Source organism: Stylophora pistillata, chromosome 9 (assembly GCF_964205215.1).
Source record: "Stylophora pistillata chromosome 9, jaStyPist1.2, whole genome shotgun sequence".
NCBI classification, from domain to species: Eukaryota; Metazoa; Cnidaria; class Anthozoa; order Scleractinia; family Pocilloporidae; genus Stylophora; species Stylophora pistillata.
In genome coordinates, this window is record NC_142527.1 from 30184813 (window position 1) to 30202856 (window position 18044).

Genomic DNA, 18044 nt, shown 5'->3' on the forward strand with positions numbered 1-18044 from the left:
TTAAGGACCTTATGTGTGAATGCAATACCTTATTGCTCTTTTGGTGCTTATAAGCTATCCCATAATATTTATGAATGTTAATTATTTTATGATAATAACATGGCCAAAAAAACTATAATAACTGCATTATGTTTACTTCTATTCAGGACAATTTAATAGCCTTTTATTGAGTATACACACCATTTTTAGCAAGCTTTGTTATATGATTATATTAGAAAATAAAGCAATTCCAAGGTAAACTTGGACAGAAGCAGCAAAAATACCTTTTTATAAAACCTTTTTTTAAAACCAGAGAAAACCCAAATAAAGAATTTAATTTAGCAAAATTTGAAATTGCCTTAGAAATTCTGAAATAAAAAAAATTTATATTATACATAGTCAGTGGTGTTTTGAATGACATCATGCTCACTGATTGCATAAAGTAATGAGCATGCTCAGTAATGAAGACTGCTGACCAGTTAACTGACATCCCCTCTTTCTAACATTATCAAATACCAAAACTTACTTAGTGAATTATCATGGCAAAAACAAGCACAGAAAGGTACAAAAAGTTTAAGGCAGAGCTAAAAGAAGATGTGAAAAGGTACAATGTGTTCAAGATCCCTGAGCCCAATATTACAGTAGACCAGTCCTGTGCAGTAGAGTACCTCACCAACTACTACATTGGCAGAGCACAGAGTGTAGAAAACCAGATGGTGACCTTTAGATATCTACACAGAGCAGGAGCTTTCAAAGTTGACTTTCATGGAAGAGCAGATAACAACACAGCCTGTCTCTTCAGTTTTCTTTGGTCCTTTGACCATTCAAAATTATAGTTCAACTTTATATGAACAATAAAACCATTTTTTTTCAATAAGGAAAAGATTAGTAAGCCTATTACAGGCTAGCTAGAAGTTTGACACTGAAATAAAGTAATTATTATTATCAATACTATTGAGAGCACAGGTCCTTTAACTACTCCCTTTCTTCAAAAAGACATAGAAAAGATCTTTATATCAATTAAGTAACTATATGATATAGTTTCTACTTTATTGATTTAAAGATCTTTTCTATGCTTGATGAAGCATGATTGTTTTGTGTACGTAATCATGGCTAGTACATTTTGTAAGTCCATTTAGAGCATTCTTCGTTCCCATGTTTTCAAAGTTGCAGTTTTGTAGACAAGGCAATTAAAGTTTACTTCAAATTATTGTTGAACTTTAAATGAACAATCAAACTGTTTTTTTTTTTTTAATAAGGAAAAGATTCCTAACTAAAGTTGAAGAACTAGTATCTTGATTTCCATCATCATTTTGGAGAAAATGAGGAGAATATCAAATCATTTTGGGAAAAAAGGATGTTGTAATGTCCACAACGTAATGTCTACATCAAACTTTAGGTGAAATTTCTGAATAACCAAAGTGAGATGCAAACAGCATTTTGATTCTAAAATGATCCTTGTATCAAGCTCACAGAACAACATAAACAGCTTCTGAATTGAGATTCCAGTTTTACTAGAAATTAAACTTGAAGGCGCAAACATTGTGGACATTACCTTATGTCCACAACAGAAGTTTGAAAATTTATTTTGAAGAAGACATTAAGTATTTCTGAGATTTTCTTTGACAGTTGAAAGGTACAGGTAATAGCTATACTTTCGTGGCAAAATGAATGCCTTACTCCCCTTAGCAGAATTTTAATTGCAGAGTTAAAATTGTGGGTGGAATTCCAATTTTAATCATAAGCAATATAAATTTTTGAGTGGCTGATATGGAATGGGCATGGCAAGTAGTGACAAAATTTTAACAATTCCAGTCAATATAGTTATCAAGCTTTCAAAATACATTAAATCTACTAAATAAATATATTTCCAAAAATGAAAATATTATTTTTTCAGTGTCTCATGTGGAATTGCCCTTAAATGTAACATGTCAAATGTACACATCATCACATCACATTGTTCAAATTTGTACCTGCTTGTCTCCATCATGAACAAACACATAAGCCTCTGTGAAGTTTTCTCTGTTGATATTAAATAAAATGTTAACAATAAAAGAGGAAGCTTTGAAAAGCTCAAAAGTACAGAAAATTGGCTTCAAATATCAACTCTTTTTGACATCAAATGCATTGTTGCTTGAAACATATTGTACTTACCTACTCCTGTGAAAGGCACCCTTAAATATATAGAGAAAAACAAGGAAAGAAGATCAAATATTAAGAAAGAAGCAAAGTTTTACTTTTAAAAATTTTCAGTTATATTGCACACAAGCTAAATTAGACATCACAGTAGCTCAGGTTGGTAATCACCTGTAAGTACTTGCCACTTTTCAGTCCAGCCTGTATTTTTGCCAGTGGAAGATGTTCTGGGTAAACCCACTTTCTTCTTGTCTTGTCATCTATCTACAAAATAATTTTATTTCAACAAAACGAAGCAAGGAATCAACTTTGACTTTCAAGCATATATCATGACCTAATATGATCAAAATAGTAAATACTACCCTCAGCTTAACAATCAGATGATGAAGCACTCAAACCTTAAAAGTCACCTAAATGTAGATGGCTGCAATACCTCATCTTGTCCTATGTTGGAGGAGAGGGCGAGTCGGTCAGCTAAACTTTCACATCCTTCTAGACTTTCAACATACTCTTGAGCTGTGAACACCAATACACAAGACAAATATTTCAATCCACAATTAGACACTGAAAACTAACATGAATATGCTGATAGACGCTTGATAATTTAGCTAATGAATGTTTTTTTGATGAAGCAAAAGCATCAGCCATTGAGTTTCCTGAGGTTATCAAGACCAAAAGTTTCTAGTTAAGAGTAATAGGAGTTAAGAGTAATAGGAGGCAGTGTGGCGGAGTGGTTAGAGTGTCGCACTCGTAATCCGCTGCTCCCGGGTTCGAGTCCCACCCTGACCACTAGATTTGCTTCACGGTAGCCCTATGTTAGGGGGATCTCCTTGGCCACACTTGGCCATCCTTGGCCAAGGATCTCCTTGGCCACACTTTTAAATAGCCAACTGGTTTGCCTCCGGCCGGTTGGGGTTCTTAATGACGTTCTTAATGATGTTATGTTCAATTTAGACCATTTGTTTCATTTGTTTGCAAGGACCACTGTTAAGGACATTAGCCAGAAGGCTCATTTTTTGATTGATTATTGATTAGTTCACTAATTTCAGAATGATCTTAGATAGCCACATAGTTACAATGCTTATCTGTTTGTCTGTATTTCTATTGGTTTTGTAATCGGACCTTTCAGCATCACCACGCGCATATAAAAGGCAATTTTAGCGTACCTTTAATCAGTTCTTAGTAAGTTTTGAATAGCCTTGGTAAACTTTCGCCCTTTCGTTTTCTCAACCTCTGGCACAAGCGGGACCGATATGTGAGTACCTTTGTAACTTTGTTTTTCCCTCTCCAGTCTTTTCAGTGTTGGGCAACAATATACAAACAAATATTGCAATGATCTGTATAGATTTAAGATTTAAAGGCCAAATTCGTGCCAATTTGCGAGTCAGTGAACGCCCATCATTTAGATAGAACAATGGGCTGTTTATCAGTCATCAAAACTCTTTTAATTTGTTTCCAAACTTTTGTTCTGTTTCCCTTGTAATGTTAATCTCGTTATAGACTTTAGAGCCCAGTATTTAACATGCGATTCTTTCATCATGTATTCCGCTGCTTTTCGTTAGATTGATAAAACTTCATTGTATTGTTGTTTCAGTTTACGATCGATCGATCGTTCGATAGATTGATTGACTGTCAGAATAATCGTTATTTTCGTCATTGATTGTGGTTCGTGGTCGATTGCCTTTCAAGAATAAAGATTCGTGCAGTCAACTTTGGGTTGTCATTTTGATCAGTAAAATAGTCCCAAACACCTCGTTAACCGCATTTTGGAGCGACACACCCTTGAACTTGAGAATTTAGATTTGGTCGCCGTAAACACTACAACCACAATGGAAACTACTGGTTCACCAGTAATTGTGTAATCTTATAAAAATTTTTTTTTTTTTTTTTAATAAAAGGTAAATGTTGATCATACCAGTAAAACAAATGATTCCCTCTTTCTTTGCCTTCTCTTTGTTTGCTCTGTCATTTGTGAGAAGAACAATCCTTATTCTTAAATCTTCATTCTTTCCTCCTTCACAGTCCTTTAAATGCCCATCATACCAACTGAAAGAGATCAGTAAAATGGACTCTAACAATAATGTTTATTTTCCTTTCCGACTAGTTCTAAATGTCAGAACGGCTTCTTTCCGGAAAAAGAAAAGAAAACTTAAACTTCACTCAGGTTTCCCATTATGCCAGTTAACAATAAAATTTGACAAGGAGCTTTGTAGGTAATAGTTACCATACACTTTCCTTTACGAAAGACATATTTTCCAATGATAACACGAGCAGATGCTTTTTATTTCACAAAAGTTTGAAACTCAGTGAGTGTTCTAAAAAGGTCTGGAAAAATAACTAAGCTCAGAACAAAGATTTACATCTCACACATGAACACTGGAATTTAGCTCTAATTACAAAACTTAAAGTTAATTTTGATGTCATTTCCTGTTGAATCAAATCAAGATACCTTGCTGCCACTCTTATCCCTCTGTCATTTCTGTCATTTGAAGATTCTTCCTTTCCTCGTTCAACATATGTTTCTCTTGAGCCAAAACAAAAATATTTACAAGTTAGGAAATGTAAAATCATCCAGAAGGTAAGCTCTCACTACAACAGGATATAACATATTACCATAGTTTCTTGGTTATAAGATGCACAGTTTTTTCAAGAAAATTCTGTCTTCAGGTGGAAAATTAGTACTGAAATTGGGGTGCGTCTTAAAGCCAAGTATTTTTGCATGACAAAAGCTTAAGATCAGGCTTTTAGCAGAACTTACAGATAAAAAGACAAGAAAATGACACTAATTGTTGGTCATTGACTTTTTTAGATCTGGTGGTTCTGGAAAGAACCAAGGTGGCTTTGAAAAGAGCTGTTGTGGTGGTTCTGAAAGAGCTGTTTCTTATACAGCCTCTGTTAAATGACCACAAAATGAATCCCACATGAGCAGAGCTTTTTGGTCTGAGGTGTTGCAAAGATTGTATAGAATCCACTCCTTTATTCCTATGAATTAAAAAGGAATGCTGCTTTTAGAACACTAATCAACTTCCATAGAAAAGCAAACAAATAGAAATTTGCATAAGTGATTAACACCATGTGCTGTAACATGATATACATGACAATAAAACAATCATACAAACCTTGTTTCAAATTCCTAGAATTGTGCTTGAGTCATTTGCTCCAAAAGTTCCTTCTCTGAATAAACGATATGGAGATAAAACCTACTATCTTCGTCTATCCAGCCTTTTTTGCACACTGAAACTTGCAACCTTGGTGGCATGTTGATATTCAGCTGTCACACACCTTTGAACATGACTTTTGGTGGGAGTTTTTTGCAGCTTTTACCGCCAGAGCAACCGTAAAACTTTCTCAGTTCCGTCACATCCTTTTGTTAACTCTCAACCCTCTGGTGCGTCTTATAACCAGGTACTTTCACCTAATTTCAATTAAGGGACTTGGCTTGACTAATTTGCTAAGTTTGGGGTGTGTCTTGTAACCAAGTGTGCCTTATAACTGAGAAACTATGATAATATTTAATTTAATTGCTATTAAGTAAAGAATAATCCTTAGGGATCCAAGATAAATGGATGGATGCAAAGCAACTGTTATTTCATGAACCTTTTTGATAGTATAGATTAAAAAGTACCAGGCTTACCTGTGGTGCTCATTTGAAAAAACAAAAAATTTTCTTTCTTTACTGGATATCAATTCCCTGATTCTCTTGTAAACTGAGGCATTGAGATGCTGCACCTGAAAGAGATTGGAGACATTGGTCATAACAAGAGTTGATCTAATATGGCAACATATTAAATCAATGTTATTAAAACTTAATTGACAATGAAACGTACAAATTTGCAAAACACAAATCTTCATAAAATGATCATTTATAAAGTTTAACATAAATGATAAATAAAAACGAGGTTAGCGTACAGAGTCTTGGTTCAAAATGAATTTTTAGGTCCAAATTATTTCCAACTTATGTCAGCTACTTGTAATCTGTACTTTGCTTAAACACATGTATAACATTTATGAGAAAATGAAAACGAACACTTGTTCCTTTCGTGTCGTGTACACAGTTGAATAACAATAAGGATCCTATAAATTTAGAGCATCTAAACAAATAATTCAAGGCGCATGACTCTGAGCTTGCTATAAGTCTGGGTCCTTGGATCGTCATTAAACAGCTGATTTTAACTTTTCAATTTAGTTCCAGAGCGAGAACTCACCTCTTGCAAGACAGTTTGTAAAAGTATTACATTTGTGAACACTGGATCTTCTAAAACATCTATCTGATGTAACACAACATTTGTGTCAGGTAATAAATAGTGTGGAAATGTATATAGTTTAGATGGGGCTCGAGGCGACGAATCCAGCAAATTATCATCTGTTTGAACGCAGTTTGTACAGTGACTTGCTCCGCACCATACATCATCTCGTAAGTAATGTTCCCGGACTATCTTCATTACTCCACCCTTTCGTGTCTTCTTAACAAACACCTTGGATCTGAGCATGATTCCAAAGTATTAAGATGGCTCTTTCATCCACAAATTAGTGTTAAAATATGATGAAAAATGAATGCACGCGGGCCGCCATGCTGTTTTCTTGCTATAAGCTCTGTGTATGCCACATCACACCGTACTCGATGTAGATGTAAACTCGTCCCCAATCGCCTTCACCGCGCGTAGCACGAGCGTATGGTTCGGGTATGTGAAGGTTTTGGTCGCGGTTAAAAGGGTTGACTCAAAAGGACCTCATTAAATATTCTATAGAAAACATATTTTTATGTTTTCTTTGATTTACATTTTTTTGGATTTTCACTACAAATATGTTTTCTAGAATATTTAATGAGGTCCTTTTGAGTCATCTCTTTTAGCCGCGACCGAAGGGTTCACCCCCGCAACTAGTTTCTCCCCACGTGTGCAAAGCCCTACAACGTCATTGGTTAAAGTAAAATCTTCTGATCCTTAAATAAAGTAATTGTTTACTTTGATGAGAATGAATTTTTTCTTGACCAACCCAGGAAATTCACATAACAATTCTTTCATTATCTTTAGCACAGCTCTTATATTTGGATGCATAAGTTATGTTGTACATTGTGCTTTTAATGGTCTTTTTCTGTAGTACTAAACAATGTGTGATGAACTATAATTTTACACATGCACCAAAACTTGAAAGCACAAAAACTTTACTAATTCTTATATTTTATACAAACTCATTTCTACAGTTCTCCAGTTCTATTGGTTTCTTTGAGATTTCAAGGTATTTACCATTACAATTGGTAAAATAAACATCAAGAGTCATCTAAAACTGATGAAAAAGTAATGTATATTAATTATATTTTCCAACATTGATGCGAGGCTGTAATGAAAGTTTTGTGGAGTTTACAGGTCTGAGTCCAGCTGAAGCTTATTCCAGGCCTCATTGAGCTCGGTTTGAACAGCAAAGTTGGGTTTAAACAACAAGTCCTGTTGAACATCTTCAGGAAGCTCTTCCAGTGTTCTGACAGTCAAACCATGTTCCTGGACAACCGAGGGATACTGGATGCTAGCCTGCTCTAACCGCACAGACCTGCGTACAGGTGTTAAGATCTGCTTTCCAAATGTTTTCTTAAACCTGAAAACAAAAATTTAACCAGATTGCTGTACATCTAATGATATAAACTATTTCCTGAATTGCTTTACATGGATCAATTAGAGGGTGAGCACAATGTTCATACAGTATCTAAATAACATTTTTTTAAAGGAAAGTCTAAAGATTAGAGACTACTGAAAGTATTAAGTAAGCATCCCTGAAATTTCTCACTTTTTTCTGTAAGGTGTGACCTCCATTAAACAGAACTTTATGATGGAAGAGTTCAGCTCCTCTGACAAAATGTCTTTAACGTCAATCTTAGCTTCATGTGGAGGAGATTCATGTGGTAGTGATGGACAAATCTCATCTATAAAATGCATGTCAGCATGTAAAATCAACAAATGATATAAATCACTTTGAACAAAATTATTCCTTATTTTGACAAGACCTTCCAGAGATGGTGGAGTGTTTTGAAACATGGGGGGAGGGGGGGGGGCATATCTTTCACCCAGCCATGTACATACCCCTACTTGGATTTTCCAAATGCCCTTTCCAATATTCGTTGGCATAAGCAAGCCACTGCAGTATTAACAGTTTTGAGTGTGTCTGTAGTCAATTTGTGACCTACTTTCCACCACAGTCTATTATCTTTCAACTTAGCATTTGACTGAGTTCCCACAGACAAAATTAATGCTGTCTAGTTTAATGGAGACCTGCTGCAGTTGATAAGCTTCTTGTTCACAGGCCAAAGCTGTTCAAAAGAAGTTTTACAACATATTATTTTTCCAAGCATGTTGCTGATTGAAAGGATTTGTGAAAGGATCACAAGATTGAATATCTTCTCAATTTTATGCCATGCTACCAATATTTTTGGTGGTACCAAAAATGTACTCCACTGCCTATGCCTTCCATTTTTTTAACTTAGGAGGCATACCTTTTGGCTCATTTTCCTTTATGAAATTCACAAAAGCACACACTGCATCCTTCAGGACTGAATCTGGCTAAGAAAAAAGAGTTAAACGACCATAATAAGTAACAATTATAATGGTACTTCCCTTAAAGTGAAATGTAACAAAAAGGAGATGATGAGGATGTATGATAAACAAAAAAAAACTTTACTGAACTTCATCACCAGAAACTTTACTTAATCTGAAAATAATGGAGGTGGAGTTTGTTTTAATCTCAGACTATAACCTGTGCCTTGAAGACAAAAGCTTGCTCCAGTAAGCACACTACTCTATTGTAGTCTTTCTGATGTTGGGCAATCTTTGCCCGGCACAGCCAGTAGTTCGTCATCTGACAGATGCGTGAACATGTTGATCTGTAGAAATCCAGCTTGGACCCTACTTCATCTGCATCATATTCATTCTGAAAAAAATACAATCTTGGAAATTATCAAGTTCCTCATAATAACTGAGCTTAGTTTAAGCATAACTGAGGCAGACATACACAACAAATGGTTGCTGATTTTCCTCACTTTTCAAACAGTCCTTACATTAAAGCCAAAGGAAAAATGTAAAACATTTTAACTCTTGTTCAAAGTTGAGTAGTTCCACGTTTTCAATTTTCTAAATAGACTAACTGCTCAATCTCTATCAGTTACAATTGAAAAGACTAGTTAGTCCCAAACAACAGAAAACCTGTTAAGAACTAGTCAGAATGAAAATTTAGATTTAAGGTGGTTTGAAAAGCTTTTTAAGTCACAGCACATCGATCCTTTGCATACCAATTCTAACTGTTGCAAACACTCTTGCAGTTTTCCTTCAACATTTTCCCCTTCATCAGGTGAAATGGCACAGACATCATTGTCCATGACACAAGCACTTTCCTCTCCTCCCTTAAAGGAAAGTCTCTTTTTTTCCTCCACCGAATTTCTTTGTTGAACACTTTTGGAATGTTGCAGCACAGCTGGTGTCCTGTACTTTGGTGTTTTTCTGTGACAGACAAAAAAAAAAAAACAACAATTCAAGTGATATCTGAACCCAGTCTATAGTTTCATTTAAGTAGCTTATTTGTAGCCAGGTTAAGTTCATTGATTCAATCTAGATGTTATGAAAACTACTGCCAGCTCAAAGTAAGAGTTCCAATGGAAAGATTTTATAACAAAACCACATCATGTGAAAGTCTAGTGTGATTGTCCGGGTGAGTGTAGTCCTGAGAAGGACTGCTGTAGGTGGTAGTGACTGACGTTTCGACAACCTGTGTGGAAGTCATCATCAGAGTCAAGTGAATAGTTGTTGTCAGTAGAATGTTCTTATTTCAGTTCGTGTAAAATGATTGGTCAGTTTTGCCGTGATGTTACTGGGCGTAAGACTCAGTTACTAACCAACGTTAAAGACAAGGATGAACCGAGGAACAGACAGGGAGTGATTTATAAGATCAATTGCTCCGACTGCCAAGCCTCCTACATTGGAGAGACTGGCAGAAACCTCGCAACAAGACTGACTGAACACAGATGGGCAACCAGGAAAGGTGATGTCAACAATCACATTGCTGAACATCATCCACTGACCACTTTCAATGACTGACTCTGGAAAGCTGGTTTACTAACTTAGAACAGACTCCCCTAAACAGGTGTCAACTACTACAGGCTCCATACAAACGACTCATTCACGACATAAACATTACAAACAAACCGAACAGAACCACCTAACTTTACCGAAACAGACCAATCACAACCAACTTACACCACTTGAGTCTTACAGCCAATAACATCACAGCAAAACTGACCAATCATTTTACACGAACTGAAATAAGAACATTCTATTAACAACAACTATTCACTTGACTCTAATGATGACTTCTGCACAGGTTTTTGAAATGTCAGTCACTACCACCGACAACAGTCCTTCTCAGGACTACACTAACCCGGATGATCACACTACACTTTCACATGTTACCCCGGGTTCAAGCCATTTACTGCAAAACCACATCAAGACATGAACCAGCTGACCCGTGTAATGTGTATCCTTTTGACCAGAATTTTTCAACTCAGTCTGATTTAAATGGAATATGAATAAAGGAACACGCAGCAGTGCAAATTGCCTTACACTGCAGGACTTTATAACAGTGTTACATGTGGATAACTCATAGGTCCTCAGTGACCCTTCAGTATAGAAGTAGACTGTAAAAGCTCGGGAACTAGATAGTTACGACACCTCACCACTTACCCTTTTTCAGCAAGCCAAAGGTCCAATCGTTCCCTTGTCAATAACATGAGAGAAAAAGAATCTTTAGATTTTCAAAGAATGGAGCATTACTGATAAATGATTCACAGTGCTAATCAAACATTTGAAAGTCATCAATTCTGGCACAAGTAACCCAACATATGAATATGTGTACGTATATGAGAACGATCCTTCGCAGTAAAGCACTATTTGAGCAATAGTGGAAATCAGACCTGAAAAAAATTTCAGGCCTGTACGGGATTCGAACCACTGACCTCTGCGATACTAGTGCAGCGCTCAAAAGCAGAAATTCTTTTATTTAAACGTATTAATTAATTATTATTTATTCAAAGCAGAAATTTCGTGGGTAGGTCATGCAAGACTGTTAGGGATCACAATAGATCACAAACTCATGTGGGTGAAGCATCTCTGGTTTGTCAGCAGAGTTGATACTGCCATGTTACACCTTTATTTTTTGATTTACACTGGCTACCAGTTAAATTTCAAATTGTTTTTAAAATTTTTTTAATTACTTTTAAGGTTCTTAAAGGTTTGGCACCTATATATCTAGCCTCTTTAATTTCCATAAGTCACCTTCATGGTATAATCTTAGGAGTTCTCGTGATAACTTCCTCCTTAGTTATCCTAAAAAGGTGTCTAAAGTAACTATTGGCGATCGCTCCTTCATGTATGCTGCACCGAAACTTTGGAACACACTTCCTCTGGAAATTAGGTCTGAAAACACTGTTGCTGGCTTCAAGTCTAAACTTAAGACACATTTATTTCCTGCTGCATTTTCATAGCCTGCCTAATATTAATTACTTTATTTTATTTTATATGTTAATTATTCTATATATTGTGATCCTAACCTATTTATTATTGTTCTCTTAGTTTTAAACTATTTAAATAGTGATATGTTGTAATGCGCATTTGAGCATATCCACATGGAATTTGCACACTACAAATGCTGTATTATTATTATTATTATCTCACAGATCTGAAGAACAGCTTTGTCACCAAACTAGACTTGTTAAAAAAGTGCTCTTTTCTGACGCGAAAATCACTCCTGGATTTATATTTTAAAGTGATCCCTCCTTCTGTGTCATATGGGATCACCATCTGGGGAAATTGCAATAACTTGGACCATATAAAATCCCTACAAGCACTACATTGTAGAGCTGCAAGGCTGATTTATAACTTGCCATGGGATACGTCATCAAAAACAGTTATGGAAGCTAGCAACTGGGACTCGATATACGATATGTACAGAATAATTCTTGTCAAATTGTTTTACAATATAGTTAGCGACAAAACGCCCCCTTTGATTTCTGATTTAGTTATGTGGAGAGACAGTCGATATAACCTAAGCTTAAGAGGACATAAGAAGGCTATCACTCCAAGATTTTCAACACAATTCATGAAACACTCAATGTTTTCGAGGCACCATACTGTGGAACTTCATTTCCAATTATTTAAACGATTCTCATAATTTCAAACAATTTATCAGAAGAGTGAAACTGGACCCATCACTTAGGGACCTTAATTTTATCAGCCTATCTGTTCAGACGATAACTACGAAGATGATGTGCGATTTTATATTTTAGACCTCTGAATTTTAGGTAGCGCATGAGTTCTAGAGTTTATTATGTAAAGTGTTTCATATTTTTAAACTTAGTTAAGTAATACACGACCCCACAAGCATGTACTTTGCTTTAACTACTGATCGTGTTTAAATAAAGGATTTTACTTACTTTACTTTTTCTGTTCACATCAAGGGCAGAAGTCTTTGGAATGTCACAATGTGAAGCTCTAAAAGTTGTTGCTTTATAATTGTTCGTACATTTGATCATTAAAGTGCACCTACACCCAAAATATTTTTTTCGCTTAACGAAGTAAGCTTATTTTTTTGAGTATTTCTGCACAAAAATTTTTTTATTTGCTCAAATCTTCAATTTTCTATGCCCAGTCAAAATACGGAAAATCGGCTGCCATCTTGCCCCACGACCGAGTTTAAAGAGGAATGGCTCTAGTGGGTAATGTGACGTCAAATCGAGAACACGAAAGTCTGCTTTTCACACATTTTCACTTGTTTGGGAAGGTTGTAGTCGACAATTGTCCGAAAATATGCCGACTAAGTGTGTTGTAGAAGGATGTAGCAACGTGTGAAATTTGCAAGAGGGTATCGCGCTCCATACAATCTTCATACAACACACCTAGTCGGCATATTTCGGACGATATCGACGACGATCTTCCCAAACAAGTGAAAATGTGTGAGATGCAGACTTTCGTGTTCTCGATTTGACGTCACATTACCCGCTAGAGCCATTCTTCTTTAAACTCGGTCGTGGGGCAAGATGGCGGCCGATTTTCCGTATTTTGACTGGGCATAGAAAATTGAAGATTTGAGCAAATAAAAAAATTTTTGCGCAGAAATACTCAAAAAAATAAGCTTACTTCGTTAAGCAAAAAAAATTTTTTGGGTGTAGGTGCACTTTAAGTTATTGACTTGCATATTTAAGAGTAGTCTCTAGTCTCTTGTGGGTTCTTAGTAGGGTGGACAAGTAAACCCATACCTTATATCAAGAGCCTTGTTTTTGTATGACTTTACTTCAGGATCATATGGAAAAGTAGACTGTGGTGTTACTTCACACTGGATTAGCTTTGATTGCCACACACTGTTTGATTGTACTGTAGAAGATTTACGATGAGATTGACAGTCAGAAGTTGATTTCTTAGAGGTCGATTTTACCCCAGACTTAAATGGTTGCTTTGTAGAAGCAGGAGTCAATACTTCTTTAGTGTTTTCCCTGAAAAGAAAAGAGTAGACTAAAATTGTGTCCCAACAGGTTTCATATTTTTTAATTAACCTGTACTAAAATTTAGATTCCAAAAATTTTCAAAAGATAAGTTAATTACCAAACTGTGTAATTTGCTAAATAATTATACACAAAGCACTGTAGGTCTGTTTATTTTGTTCAATGCAAACACAATATCCCACTAAGTTATTCGAAGTGTCATTTCTCAATGAAGTGGCCCTATGGTTGTATAGTAATAAGTCTGATTACATTCTAACCCTTCCTTAACTGTCATGGGTTTCTTTGTAAACAGTTAAAATAATTTGTTGGTCAATCAAGATAAAATTTCGAGTTGATAGAATTATCTATTCTCATTGCCTCACTGCCTCACAAATATGTGGAGAAATGCAGGTTTATCACTCCTAAAGTTTGGAGAGTTAATGAGCACATCCTGAGTATAACTTACAGTCTGTAATAATTGTTCTGATTTTCTTTTGCAGAAGCTGACATCCAATTAAGTCTTTTCCCAAGTGTTTTAGATCTCATGGCAGCTTTGTCTGAGTTGGGCTCCCTGTGTATTGGAGAAATCACTGGAATTGAAATCTCATTAACATCTGATCAATATGAGGTGAGAAAGCAGAATATTTTAGAAGTCACTACAATAGGTGAAATAGATCAAACAAAACAAAACAAAAAACAACATATTTACCTCTTTTCAACTCTCCAGAGTTCAAGCCTTTCTCTTAAAAAAAAAAAAGGTATTATTGTTACATTCATTTTTATACAAAAGCTCATCATGTCAAATTGTTAAGTAAGTAAGTAAGGACTTTATTTATAGAGGGGGACACGTAACAGCTGAAAAGCTGACAAACCTGTGGCCCTCTAACTAGATTATACAGCATTACAAAAAACTGATAAATAAATAAATATATAAATAATTACAAAATTCTATGATAGAAATAGCAGGATATATTAAAAATATTCAGAAAGATAAAATTAATTTATAAAAAATTAAAATTAGATAATGTGCTATTGCTTAATATTGTTTCAAAGTTGTCCAGGTTTTTATATGAGCTTATAAAATGCCTTTTCACAGCTGTTTTGAATAGTTTTATACTAGGCTTATTTTTGATATCATGGGGAAGGCTGTTCCATAACTTAACTGCGTCAACACTGAATGCCTTGCCACCATCGTTATTTCTTAGGTATTTGGGACACACTAAATTTAAATTGCCATGTCTAGTAGACCTATTGTGTACAGAACTGTTTGTCTTGAGCAAGTCTCTGATATAAATCGGAACATCGCCTTTAAGGCTCTTAAAAATCATTGTACACTTATTTAGTTTGATTTCATCAAAAAAAGGCAACCAGCCTAGTTTACTAAAGTTTACAACACTTCTAGAATAAGAGTCCACTCCAAGAATTACTCGGGCAGCCCTTTTCTGTAACCTTAGGAGACAGTGGAGTTCTTTAACGTCGCAGGTATTCCAAACCATGCTCCCGTACATAAGGACGGGTTTAATCAAGGCGTTATAGTATAAGAGTCTTTCTTTTATTGGAAGGTATCTCTTTATCTTTTTCAATAAACCAATACGCTGAGAAAGCTTGGCCTTTAGGCTAGAAATGTGGTCACTAAATGTAAGATCTTGATTACACCAAGCAATTTATAAGAGGTTACTTGTTCTATTTCGGCCCCATCAAGGGTCACTGACAGGTGATTGCCATCAACTAATGATGAATGTAGCCTCTTTCCGGTGATAAGTAACGCTTTGGTTTTAACGGCGTTTAGGACCATCCCATTTTCGCTAGACCATTTACTTAATTTATCCATGTATTCTTGAAGACGTCGTTCCAATTCCAATGGTGCATTATCGATATTAGTGCTGGCTTTAAATGTGGTGTCATCCGCGTAGGCATGAATTGAGTCTGATCCAACAGCTTCGGGAAGATCATTGACGAACATTAAAAATAGTAGAGGTCCTAATATGCTACCTTGAGGAACTCCATTGGTTAGCATAAGTTGTGACGAAGTCGAGTTATTTACGGTAACACACTGTTTGCGATTGAGTAGATAGCTCTGCAATAGCTTTACAACATTATCTGGAAATCCATATGATCTTAACTTTACCAGGAGAATGTCATGATTGATCAAGTCGAATGCCTTGCTATAGTCCACAAAAACCAAGCCGCTGACATTGTTCTTATCAAGGTCAAGAAGGACTTGGTCCAGAAAAAACAACAAAGCAGTATCCGTGGAGTGGTTTTTACGGAACCCTGATTGGAAGCGGTATAAAAGTGAATTTTCTGTTAAGTAGGTGTTCACAGCATTGAAGATGTGTCTTTCAAAGACTTTAGAAAGAATAGGCAAAATACTAATAGGACGATAGTTTTGTATATCTTGCTTGTTTCCTTGATTCTTGAATAGAGGTTTAACCTTTGCTATTTTCCATTGTGAGGGAAGTGTACAAGTTTCAATACAGTGATTTATAATTTTAGCTATGGAGCATGATATTTCAGGAGCTGCAATCCTTAGAACTCTGGCACCAAGCCCATCCATTCCCGTGGCTTTGTGTGTAGGTATACTTAGAAGATAATCATTAACCTCACTAGAAGTTATTTGCGGAATAAGATTCTCAATTTGACTGTTAGATTTGTCTGGTGGACCAGGAAGAGCATCATAATGAAGTACAGGTGCCGCCTTTATGAGACGTTTATATACATCAACGAAGAAGCGGTTAAAGCGTTCAGCGATTGAATGGTCATCCTTTATCAAGTTGTTGTTTTCGTCAGCAATAGGGACGGAGTCGTCGTTATTCTTTGTATCTTTAGATAGGTCTTTAATTAAAGACCAAAGTTTCTTTGGACATTTTTGATTTTTACTGAACTGAGTTTTAAAGTACTGTTCCTTCGCATTTCTTAGTTTCCTCGTCACTTTGTTTTTAACCAGTTTAAAAGCAGACCAATCTTGCTCATTTTGTGTTCTCCTGGCCCTCTTTAGAAGATTATCGCGTTTATTTATTTCGTTGTATAGATCATTAGTGAACCATTTCGGCTGATTGATTTTCTTCACACTCTTGGACTTTAAAGGTGCGTGATTATCAAGAATGTCATTAAAGATTTTGTACCAAGATTCAACAATATTAATCAATATTAAAAGCCAGCTAGGTTTAGGCTTACCTCATACTGAGAGTCTTGTCCTTGTATGTTTTCAGCTTTCTAGGTGTCTGTTTTGGAGGGGTGGTCTTAAGGTTCCTGGCACTATCAGGGAGAGCTTTCCTTTGAAAAACACTTGAAGTCTTTCTTCGTTTCTGTACACCAGTTAACTTATATGCATGGTTAGATATCCTCTTGTATCTTTCTGCAGCCTGTAATGAGATTTTACAAGTCTCCAATCCATATAAACATATCATTGGAAAGAAGCACCCATAAAGCACATTAATAAAGCATAAAGATCTACATTTCAATACTTGTTATCAATTCTAATTTCACTTTAAAATTACTTTCCACCTACACTTTCTGGCTGTCTTTGAAGTATCCTTGACTCTCTCATTATTCTAGAGGTGGCTGATAAACTAAAAGATAAGACCTTTGTTATCAAAATGTGTTGGAAAATAAAGTTTAAGGTTAGCCTTGTCCCTAACTTAAGCCAAATATTATATAGAGACAGACAAAATATACATCCTTTTACACGGATAAATGCCATAGGCTTAACCAATATCACCAAGTACTTAGTAGTCTTAGAGCATCACATGGCATACGACGGTTTGATAGTACTGGATAGTAAGATGCATATTTTGTTCATCGAATCCATAGGGCCGAGTGAAACAAAGTTCCTGGGAGTAAAATAATGCATGCAGATCAACCTTAATCGCATATACCGCTTTCAATGCGATCGAAAATGAAGCGTACCGTACTGCCTTCTAGTTAACAGCAGGTATGTCATGAAAGCTTTAAAATTGATTCATGCTCACTCTTGATCTGCAATGATTTATACACACAGCAACAGGGCCTAAGTTTCCATAAGAAGTGAACGTAATTAGATTCCAAGATAACAACAAAAAAAACCTTTTCTGGAGACAGTTAGCGTTCTTATTTATGTCTGACGAAACAGCTGATCCGGAACGATTGTAAACAGTCATGGCACCACAAACGGAAGACCTTCCTTTCATTCGACGCCATTTTTCCAACTTTTCTCGCATAAGATCTGAAAGAAACCGAGAACAACATAACATTGATCCTTAACCTCCCCCATAGTTTAAATTTTCTCAATAAAAAGACCTACCACTTGAGCTACAAGCTTTTGTTGAGGGAGCAAAACTCATCGAGTCCGCCATATTTTCAAACTTAAGGACGCCACCGTGTCAGCGTTGGATTGCGTCGTTGATTGGTTATTTCTTTAAAACTGTAAGGCGAGCAA

At 35.8% G+C, this 18044-nt stretch overlaps 2 protein-coding genes across 2 annotated transcripts in view; both read right to left on the reverse strand.

Moving 5' to 3' along the window:
• Positions 1–6712, reverse strand: part of LOC111332842 (exosome complex exonuclease RRP44) — a 19350-nt gene extending 12638 nt beyond the window's left edge. The window contains exons 1-8 of the mRNA XM_088733840.1: positions 6321–6712; positions 5750–5844; positions 4565–4639; positions 4031–4161; positions 2549–2631; positions 2287–2379; positions 2134–2153; positions 1953–2001 (exon numbers count right to left, since the gene is read on the reverse strand). Of these exons, the coding sequence (XP_088589966.1) occupies positions 1953–2001; positions 2134–2153; positions 2287–2379; positions 2549–2631; positions 4031–4161; positions 4565–4639; positions 5750–5844; positions 6321–6605 (831 nt within the window). The 5' untranslated portion in view covers positions 6606–6712. The remainder of the gene's footprint in view (positions 1–1952; positions 2002–2133; positions 2154–2286; positions 2380–2548; positions 2632–4030; positions 4162–4564; positions 4640–5749; positions 5845–6320) is intronic.
• Positions 6713–7175: 463 nt separating this feature from the next.
• Positions 7176–18041, reverse strand: LOC111332837 (uncharacterized). Its single transcript, XM_022938297.2, has 13 exons — positions 17910–18041; positions 17693–17831; positions 17139–17199; positions 16805–16992; positions 14337–14369; positions 14094–14198; positions 13406–13639; positions 10836–10868; positions 9392–9599; positions 8860–9033; positions 8600–8666; positions 7897–8032; positions 7176–7707 (listed from the first exon to the last, which is right to left on the reverse strand). Exons 1-13 carry the CDS (start codon positions 17959–17961, stop codon positions 7476–7478), a joined length of 1662 nt encoding a protein of 553 aa, XP_022794032.2. The 5' UTR covers positions 17962–18041; the 3' UTR covers positions 7176–7475.
• Between the last annotated feature and the right edge of the window lie 3 nt (positions 18042–18044).

Coding starts and splice junctions, on each gene's coding strand:
- LOC111332837 (XM_022938297.2), bottom strand. CDS start 17,961: ATGGCGGACTCGATGAGTTTTGCTCCCTCAACAAAAGCTTGTAGCTCA. Junction 8,033..8,599: donor AAAGGAAAATGAGCCAAAAG/GTATGCCTCCTA, acceptor TGCATTTTATAG/ATGAGATTTGTCCATCACTA. Junction 7,708..7,896: donor GTCACACCTTACAGAAAAAA/GTGAGAAATTTC, acceptor TTTTGTTTTCAG/GTTTAAGAAAACATTTGGAA.